Genomic DNA, 10,875 nt, shown 5'->3' on the forward strand with positions numbered 1-10,875 from the left:
ATCCCTATCTCCCCTTCTACAGTCATTGCTTCACTAGCAGAGTCTGCTCCTTTGTCTGAATCCACTGAAGGAGACTTTTCATGATTCAATTTTCCTGGCTCAATTTTCCCTTACTCGCCTCAATAGACAGATTACTATGATGAACCCCAACAATTGGTTTTCCATGTAGTTCCTTGCATGACATAACATTTGTTTGCCATCTAATATTTGTTCTTGTGCAGGCAATGCAAGCCCTTCAATACTTTCCTGGAAACCTCAGCCACATAGTGTCTTGGGATTCTCTTGTGGGCTTGAAGAACCTGTGCAAGGGTTCCACCGTCTATGTACTCCAATACAATAGAGATCACTCATTGATCGAATATACAATAACACTACATGATGTGTGGAGAATTCGCCCGTTGGAGAATCTCCATTTCCTGTTTTCTGACAACAACCTCGTGCTTTTCCTTAAGGGCATGAAGTTCTCCAATATTAAAATGCCTAACTTTGTAGACCTTACCACTGCTGCCACACCCCAAAGATGAAATCTTCTAGTGTAACCTCTTCCAGAGAAACACAGAGCAACTTCATGTACCATTCATGTTTGGAGGCTTTGGCAGTGCAATCGGCAACAACATCTGCTTAGAAAATCTGTCTTCCCCAGTCAACAAACTAACATCTACTCCCTCTTAAATTCAAAATTAAAAATTCAAATTCAAATAAATCCTGTCACATCAGCATTGGCAGGTAATTAATAGGGAAATGACGAAGCTAAATGTAAACATCACTGAGCTCGTTGAAGGTAAATGGCCTGCGGGTCCATAAGTTTATAAATTTATGATTCATGTATAGATAACAATAATAATTAGGGATGTTAGGGATTTAACCTCTATGGAACAGTATAAAATATTTTTAGTAGTATACACAAATCACTTTTAATTATTTTAAATTTCTTTTTATGGATGAGAGGGATTTAACAAAGCCTCAGAAGAGGGTGGATAGGGAACTAAACACATTAGGTAGTATTTGAGTTATTGTCTTTTGACTCCTTTTAATTAAATTGATTAATTAAAGAACTATCATATAAATAAATGTAATATGAAATTAGTTATATTTTTTATGTATGTGATATTGATAAAATGATATTGTAACAAATTCTATTTAGATTAAAAATCTACACATGATAAAGTAAATATTTCATATTTTTCAAATTTTAACATATTAATTTTTTATAATTAATAATAATAATTTAAATTAAAATTGTAATTAAATTAGTTTTATAATATTTTTAATTTTAAAAATTATAAAATAAATACTTTAATATTTATTAGGATGAAGCAATTTAACATTCACTATAAAACCACAAATTGCAAACTTGAAAATGAAAATCAAATGACCGTCACCCTATTTTCACTGAATTTGAACTTTCAAACTTTTATGTGCCAATAAAGTTAAAATTCTGAGCGAATAAATTTGACATTCCAAACCTAACTGGGCGAATAAATTTAAAATTCCAAGCTTAAGCTTGATACATGTGCAGAACACCGAACCAGGATGGAGGTGAAATCCGAATCAGTGGGACCCATTTTGACGAACATCTTGACTATTTCAATGCATACGTGTCTAATTATTACCCATACTATACTGCGAACACTATCCACCACGCAGGTCATCTTATCCTTTCAACTACTTCGAAACCACGGTTCTCTGACGAACACTGCATACAAATGCCAGAAAGTTACGTCCATGGGCCATATCATATATGCATCTTATCTTGCGTGTGGGGTTAGCCACGCGTACATGCACTGAGTCTTCACGCGAAAAGATAGACCTGTGGTCCCCGGAAAACGCGTTGGAAATTCAATGGCGTATGGGATTATGCAGTTCTCAATAAGGGATGGTGTATATCTTGAGACCAGTCCTCTCCACAATATCTCAGCGCTTCTGAAACGCTGCTATCTCCTTCTTGTGCCCACACCATAGACCCTCACTACCATTTTTCTTTTCTGTTTTCCAATTCGCAATGGCTGTATCCTCCTCCACGGCTGCCCCAACCTCGACCTCTGCCCAATCCAACGCCAATCAGTGGTTCGATGTAGTCATAAGCAATTGTGATCAATTGGATAGAACCTTCGCCAAGTCTCTGTACAATCGCCTTTGCTCAAATGAGTTGAGGACATTTCTGAAAGAGGACAAGTTGCAACACAGATGCGAATTTCATGCTCAAATAAAACACGCTATTGGAACAGCCTCAGCACATGTTGCGATATTCTGTACTCGATATGCCGAGTCATATTGGTGCCTAGATGAGCTGTTACTCATGTTGGAGTCAAAAGCTCCCATCATTCCAGTCTTTTACGGTGTCACGCCTGCTGAGGTTCGGTGGACTCAGCGGGGCAAAAATGGAAATTATGCTAGAGCCCTGCAAAACCATGAAGATAATCTACGATATGACTCCAAAACTATTGAAAATTGGAGAAATGCCCTCTCTCATGTTGCAGACATCAGCGGTTTCGAGCTGGAGGCGCGCAATATTGGGTGAGAACTCAACCATCCCTCTCCATACGGTAGTATTGTATATTTGCTAAATAGATAAACGTTTGTTTCTCACCACTACTATTTATTTCCTTCTGCATAACTAGCGAGGAGTTAATGGTACTGGACCTGGTAGATAAGGTAGTTAAACGTCTATCTGAAATGCTGAAAAAACCAGACCTGCCCGTCGCCGACTACCCAACAGGTTTGGACGAGAAGCTGAAAGATTTTGAAGATAAGGTCATGATGCAGCAACAACAGAGCTGGAAACCTCAGATCTTGGCGATCGTGGGGTCAGGTGGCGTAGGAAAGACAACGTTCGCAAAACATTTTTTCAACAAGAAGAAACTAGATTATCGTAGATCCTGCTTTTTATTTGAAGTCGCAGATAATGCAGCCAAGAACTCTTTAAATTCGTTGCAGTCAAAACTTCTTCAGAGTTTGACTGGATTGGAGAAGCGAATATACAGCGTTGATGAAGGTAAAGGGATGCTCATAGAGCCTCTCAAATCTTGTAATGCCCTAATAATCTTAGATGATGTAGACGATATGAATCAGGTGGATGCACTTGTGCCTATTCAAAGTGATCTCGGTTCAGGGAGCTTGATATTGATTACATCTAAGGATAAGAATGTTCTCAGAAACTCTAGAGTTGAAAATGCATCAATTTATACACTAAAAGGGCTTAACACACAATACTCCACGGAGCTCTTCTGCTTCTATGCCTTTAGCCAAGCCTTTTCACTTCCAGGATTTGAACGTCTGGTAAATGAGTTCATAGCATCTTGTGATGGTTTGCCTTTATCCTTGAAAGCATTAGGAGCACATCTTTATGGAAAAGATAAATCTGAGTGGTATGAGGATTCGGAGAGTCTACAACAAATACTTTCCAGTATAAGTGACATACAGAAGACTTTTACAAACAGTTATAAATCACTCACTAGAGAGGAACAACAGATATTCTTAGACGTTACATGCTTTTTCATGGAACAAAACAGCGATACAGCCATAAGCATATGGAACGAATCAGGTTGGAGAGGAAGGCAGGGGCTTCAAACTCTAGAGGACAAATTTCTTGTGGAAGTGGACCGTTGGAATGTGATACATATGCCTGACCACCTAGGATATTGGGGAAGAGATGTTGCCGAGAAATCGTCGCCCCGTCGTCTTTGTAGGACACAGAGCGTCATTGCTAATTTGTTACACCAATCTGTAAGTGTTATAGATATCAATTCTTCAAGACATCATCATTTTCCTAGAATATTACTTTCTGAAAATTAAAAATTAATATTTCATAGATTATTCAGTGAAAGTCTGGGATCAATTCCTTAAGTCATCATCATTTTCCAAGCCTCTTGCTTTTAAGAATAAACCAGCAATAACGATTGTTTTGTTTTCCAAGAATGGACTATAATAAGATCATTCCGTTTTGCACAGTTAATACCAGTGCGGGGAATCAAGATGGATCTCAATCACTATAATGACGAAGATGATGTATTTGGAGCTATGAGACTGATGATGAGGATGCAAATTGTTGATTTCCACGGCCCTCTCTTGGAACCCATTTTAGGGAGGGTGGAGTTGGCAAATACAGAGTTAGTAAATACGGGACCAAATATCCTTTGGCTCCGTTGGATAGACTGTCCATTCTCTTCCTTACCCGTCTGGGTTTCAATGAAGAATTTAAGGTCTTTAGATGTGTCTAGAAGCAAATTAAACACTCTGTGGCAAAAGGAAGGCCAACCACAGGTAACTATACTTTTGTTTTGTTAGCATTTTATGCTTAGTCGCCATTAATATCGCGCTCCACTATGCAGATGTGAATCATCTATACTTTTGTTCGTTAACATTTTATGTTTAGTCACCATTCATATTGCGCTTTACTATGCAGTTGCCCTTATGTTTGGAGGAATTGCGGGTAAATGGATGTGTGCAGTTGAAGAGTATTGACGGGTTGGAACAGTTGACTAGTCTTCGACTTCTCGATGTTAGTGGGTGCTCTGAGTTGGAAGAGCTGCCAAATATGAAAACATTGGTATCCTTAGAAGGCCTGCAGGCGGAGGGTTGTATGAAGCTCCAGAGCATCAGGGGGTTGGAGAACGCGACAAAGCTTCGATACCTAGATGTTAGTGGATGCTCTGAGTTAAAAGAACTGCCAAATATAGAAACGTTAGTATCGCTGGAGGAGTTGGCTGTAGGCGGATGTGCTAAGGTAAAGAGCATACGGGGTTTGGAGCAGGCCACAAAGCTTCGGCTCTTATATGTTAGTGGGTGCTCCGAGTTAGAAGAGTTGCCCAGCATGGAAACATTGGCGTGTTTGGAGCTCTTGAACGCAGAGGGATGTGTGAAGTTGAAAAAAATACAGGGGTTGGCCCAGCTGACAAAACTCGAAGCGCTAAAAGTTAGTGGATGCTCTGAATTAGAAGAGTTGATGGGTATGGAAAAATTGGCGTCATTGAAAGTGTTCATTGCAAAGAGATGTGTGAAGTTGAAGAGCATACCGGGATTGGCGGCAGTGTTCGAAGCTTGAGACGCTACTTGTTTCTAGCTTCTTGCGTCCTTGAGTTGGAAGAGCGGCTAAGGTTGAAAATCTAGATGAATTGTATAACCTATTTTTTTAATAATTGTTTAAATGAAGAATTGAAAATGAGAGCATTGTTGGTCCAGCGAGAGCCACACACACCTTGGTATCAGCTAAGTGTGCTGGAATGGAATTGTTTAGGTTATTGTTTATTGGAATTATTTATGTTATTAAGATGGTTTATTTTGGAAAAATAGTTTTAGAATTTTAATTTAATTATTAATAATTATTTAATGGATAGTGGAAATTTAGTTTTTATGAAATATTATAGAATATTTTTATTTATATTTACAAAGTAAAGATTGAGATTTATTTCAAATTAGTTATGTCATTTTTTATTGGTATATTGTTCTTTGCATTATCACTGAATCAAGATATTATATACAGAGCGATATTATATACAGAGCATTCATAAGCCTGTGATCTTATACTAAAAGGAGAGAGTAGAAGAGTCAAAGAGAGATATCTATATTATGTCCATAGAGTGGCATACCATTGGACAACTTATTGTTAGTGGAACTAAGATAGGCTTAGAAAGCCCACAAAATTGAAATCATCCAAAATTATATGTATTGAGAAAAATATAATGTCGAAAGAACCCATGCCACAGTTGTAAACATAGCTAAGAATAGACATAACATCAACAAAAGAAGTAAAAAGAAGTGAAATGTGTCAACTTGAGTTGTTTGATACCTCTATGTGAACAACACTGGTGGTTGGGGTTGTTCGATTATGAGGCTTCTTGTAATTGAGGTACATTTCCATGTGGGCTAGATGAGAGCTTATCGAAAGGATGTGAATTTGAAGGTACTTGACCTCTTGATGAATATTTTCGAGCAACGAAGCCAACTCAGATCTTTCCTCACCTCTGTTCTGTAGTACTTTTCCAATCAATGTCTTGGTATATGTGAGTAAAGCTATATAGCTTGAAGGATATTACAAACTGATAGCCTAATAGTGGTTAGGTTTGACTACCTCAACTCTTAACCAGAGATACAATTTAGACTCTTATATATTCTTCTTCATTATAATCATGTGGCTAGCCCCTTTACCATGAACAATGGCAGTTGACGTGGCATCCTCTCGAATTATAGTGGTGAAAATAGGAAGGTCAACTTCTGAGTGACATAAATTTTGCATACATATTCTTATTGAGACAATTTGTGCGTTATTGGAAAGGTCTCTATGTATAACATATGAAGTAAAGGCATTGCACTAAAGACACAATTTTTTACCCATAGTAAATGTCGTTTAATGCCTCAAAATGCTCCCGAAAGGTTTCAAACCTCAATTTCCTAAACTCGGTTCCACTAGTAAAAATTGTCTTGTGAGATTATTCCTCCATTTTTTCTACTCTAAAAGCATCGATATGGATGAAAAACAATGTAATGGTCCAATTTGAATCATTCCTCCCCAATTTGGGAGGCTATTGGTCCCAGAAAGCTTCTACTTATTGAACTGAGGAAATTTTTCCTCCACCTCTTGGGTGTACCATTTAGTTTTTCATGGAAGTTGTCCTTTCAACCCAATTTGCCAAGGCTCATGCTACCTTTGTCTCATAGTTTTTGACCTTTTCTTCAAAATTGTATTTTTTTCAACTCTTCTTAAGCACCTGGTGCCAAATCCTCCATAGAAGGTAGGACATGTTCCTCTTCCTGATCTAGCATGGAAGGTTCATAGAGTTTCAGAGTCTTTACATTTACAATAAAGTAAACACATAAATATGGTGGTAGATTGAGTCAACAAACATTATCACCCACCTTTTCCAGTACCTTGAAGGGACCATACTGCAAAGCCTTGATTTTTTTATCAGGACCCTGTAGCCTCTCCTTGTTCAACTAAGATGGTAATCAACGATTCTCCCACCATCATGAACATGACTCTAGTCTGTAACTACTAAAACAACTTCCTGAAATCTTAATCCTCCAAATATGCCTCTCTATATGCATCATGGGTGAATGGTTGCATGTGCATTAGAGTTCCTAAAATTGTGATCTTTGATGTGGTTGGCTTTAAAATCATGTCATCCAACTTGTTTGTGTTACCCTTCTTGTACTCGATCACTAAATGAAACGACTGTGGAAACCCCATCCACTTATAATGCTTAGTTTACTGTAGCTTACTATGGGCCTGCCAGTACTATAGTGGTTGGTGATCTATGTGGATTATTGTCTCCTTTCCCATCAAATAGAACTTCTACTTCTTCACAACTTGTGCCAGAGCATAAAGATCCTTATCTTAGGTAGGGTAGTTAAGAACCGCCCCATGAAATACTTCATAATGGTAGCATATAGGCCTTCCTCCTTGCATCAAGACTGCTCCCATAACATACCCACTTGCATCTATCTCCACTTTGAAGGTGTGGTAAAGTAAAATTATAAGTGTGGACACGAACGAATTCCTCTAGCCCGATAATGGCTCTAGCCACAACAGATATATTCTATGGAAGATTTCCTTAGGTTAGAACCAATCAAGAGGGCCTACTTCTTTGTCGCTTATCCTGCTTGATGATGTCCTCACTTGTTCGCTCCAGCAATCTCTCGTTTCCTTCTTCAAGTTCCTGAAACAAGTAAACAACAACAACACACAAACATAATAATAGACAAATTTCAATTCAACCCACTTAACGAGTCAAGAAGCATTAAGACACGAATATGTAATATTACAAAACATGTAGGAAATCGATAGTTGCATATATTAATATCAAAGAGAGATTACAACTATTTGTCTTGACGTCACAATCTTCCTCTGACAAGACCAGGTTCCCACACACTTATGCTAGCACTCCATGATGGCTTCAAAAACAATAGTTTAAAGGTTCTTCCCTTTGGGCTTCACTCCAAACCAAACACACTTCTCCCTCACATAACTAGATGGCTACAACTAGTAATAGTTTACTTATCTAGTCAAAATAGTATACTCACACTCAACCAACAGTCTAACTAGCTTGTGCTTGGGAAGAAGGGAGGTTTATATGAGAAATATGGATGGGAGATGGATCTTATTCTCATGGGAGAAAGACTTATCCCTTGAGGTAGTTCCATCATTATAGGGGAAAGGAGACCAAACTGTCATCCTCGAATCCATCCGGCCAAACCATTTACTAGACTTCCATTATGGAGCTTCTAGAGCTGGAAGCTTCGGCTCCAAATTTAAAAACTTTCCATAACAGGACTGGTGCGACTAGAACACAACTCAGTCGCACCAATCGACATGGGGAATAGTGCTAATCTCTGCACATCGGCGTGGGGGAGACAAAGGTCATTAGCGTCGGCATTGTAAACTGGTCAAAACAGAGGTTTCAGGGGAAATGGTGCAAAAGGGAAATGATCGCCTCATGAAGAGGGACATAATGGGAGTTTCTCCATGAAGGCAAAGCACACGGGGTTCATTGTAGAGGTCCTCCACGATCAAGGAATGGGGAGTATAGAGACAGTGACAAAATGTTGTGTAACAGAAGGGTTGTTGCAAGTTTGGTAATACAAAAACTGGTGCTTGATTACTCTTCTTATTTATCTCCTCAAAGGCCATCCACTGACCCTTTCCCAATTGTAAACTATTTCCACTTATTTTTATGGCGTGGACTAGTGTTTCTACTGCTAAAAACAAGGTTATAAATTTCCTCAAGTACTATGCTACCCCAACAAAACTCTTAACCTCAAAAACATTATTAGGCACTCACCATTTCATAATGGCCTCCATCTTGGCAAGATTTGTCTTTAGCTCTCCTCCACCTATAACATACCCCAGATACACCAAAGACTATTATGCAAACCCATACTTCAGATTTGTTAGCAACTAGTGTTTTTTTAATGTCTGCAGCGCTTGCGTCAAATTTGAGATGTTCTCCTTGTTTGGGGGTTTGCAGGGGGTGGCATCAACCCTACACAGTGTCTAGGGCAACACCCTGAGATTTTTCTTTTATGTGGACCCAAGAATAGTTGGGCAGACCCAAGGATGGGGGGCTGACCCAAAGATGGTGGGCGTACCCACCCATGGTTTTGTGCATGGGGTTTGCACATGATTTTTGGAATGATGGTTTTTTGCCCATAGTATTTTGTAGATATGGTCAAGGGAACTATGGTTATGTTCTAATCCATGGTTAGTGGATTGGGATTTATGAATTCTTTGACATGTATATATATGTATTGTAACTGTTAGGATTCCAAGAAACTCTCCTAGGTTGTAGCTCGGAGATGCCTGGTAACATATAAATTCAACTATTGTTGCAGGTTTGATGTAAGGAATGATGGTTTGGTTCAAGCCAGATAACCACTTCTACTATGTTTCACATCATACATGCATGAACACCCTCAGACTACAAATCTTTAGACCACCAATTCTCATAGTTTTAGAGTTAGGTGAATATGGAGAATACTAACCACACCAGCAGATGCATAAGACCATGTGATGGTCGGCTGCAACTAATAAAGAAACCTGTAAATCTAATCTATTAATGCAAAGACAGGATGACAGCTCTCCTGCATTAGATAGAAAGAAACCTGGGTAACCTGTTCAGTGATGCATTCAATACCTTAACACAGAGATAAAATGACAGTTCTCTAGTGCTAAACATCAAGAGATCAAGAACATATTATATCAGGCACAAGCTTAGAACAGATGAAAATGGACAGTGAGCAGTTAACAACGAAAGAATCTTGTATTAGCTGAAAATGAAGATGAGACGTTGCAAGTGACAAAATATCTACAGTCTCCAGAAGTTGAACCTTACATCAAATGCCAACCTTGATTACATCTTGCTTCTAGATATTTATAGATTTACATTACAAGGGAACTTGGCCACTTAGGTATGGAGGGGTCATAATTGACCACCAACTGCGTTTAACTGCCTGATGGAGTCTCTGAATGAAGTTGCTTGTTTCAGTGGGTGAATACGATCTTTTCAGGTGTTGTGCTATCCTTTAGGCAGTTGGAGTGCTAGTACCGGTGGAGTCCATGACTGATAAATTCAGTTGCAGATTCGTGATTATGCTTTTCTCCTTTGTCCATGCTTTCTGTTGAATATGGTTGTTGGGGGTCTGACTGTGACTGACGATGGCAGAGTCGGTCATCCCCTTCTTCGGGCAACAAAATGGTCAGAGGACGTAGAATGAATGGGTAGGTGGATGATTTGGGTGAGCGAGAAGAATGACCATCGGATCGGGGAAATGGACGACGGAGATGGCTCGACGGAGGCTATCAGCCGAGGTGAGAGCGGGGTGAGTTGGGGCCATTGGATCTTCAGTGGACAAATCGGACGGTCATCGGGCTACGGAGCTGCATGGATGTTTAACGGGCAGGGCAGATTGGTCAGGCGGTAATGGTATTCATCGCATCGCTTTCGAGCACTAAGCAGTAAATGCCCGAGGTCGCGCGATTCCATTCTGTGATCGACACGTAGTAGCGGATGAGAGAGAAAACCACTCTCATCACGCCCTAATGCTCGATTAAGTTATCGGTGCGATGAAAGTGAAGACCGTCAGATCTTGGTGGAGATGATCTAATGGTGGGGAGTGGTAGAGAGGTTGCCTTTATCGAACGCAACGGGAGCCGTTGGATCAGTGGGGAATGATCAACGGTGGTGAAACGATGAGGGGTTTATGAGCATGTTAGGGCATATGGGTAAGGTTTTATGGTAGGTTTGGGGTTTGGCGCTTGGGGCTAAGTCCAAAGGGGGTTACTTTGTTGGGTTTAGGAGGCAAATAGGGAAACAGAGATGTAGGAGAGTAAGCAGGGTAGAAGGAAAGAAGGGGAAGAGTGACCAATGTGAAGCCCCTTTG

General features: G+C 39.6%; 1 protein-coding gene across 3 annotated transcripts; it reads left to right on the top strand.

The window, feature by feature from the left end:
- Window positions 1–1,842: 1,842 nt before the first annotated feature.
- LOC149211857 (disease resistance protein Roq1-like) lies at window positions 1,843–5,216 on the top strand. Of its 3 annotated transcripts, none has more exons than XM_089390487.1 (4): window positions 1,843–2,517; window positions 2,622–3,726; window positions 3,952–4,263; window positions 4,451–5,216. In XM_089390487.1, the coding sequence occupies exons 1-4, from the start codon at window positions 2,003–2,005 to the stop codon at window positions 5,042–5,044; spliced, it is 2,526 nt and encodes an 841-aa protein (XP_089246613.1). In that variant the 5' UTR covers window positions 1,843–2,002; the 3' UTR covers window positions 5,045–5,216. The 3 variants fall into 3 exon arrangements, with proteins under 3 accessions (XP_089246613.1, XP_089246612.1, XP_089246614.1); XM_089390486.1 differs by having other exon boundaries at window positions 1,847–2,517; window positions 4,406–5,215; XM_089390488.1 differs by having other exon boundaries at window positions 2,390–2,517; window positions 2,720–3,726; window positions 4,406–5,215.
- The last annotated feature ends 5,659 nt before the right edge of the window (window positions 5,217–10,875 follow it).

Source organism: Pinus tabuliformis, chromosome 1_1, assembly GCF_031772625.1.
Source record: "Pinus tabuliformis cultivar Carrire ecotype Pingquan chromosome 1_1, CPIR1, whole genome shotgun sequence".
NCBI lineage: Eukaryota > Viridiplantae > Streptophyta > Pinopsida > Pinales > Pinaceae > Pinus > Pinus tabuliformis.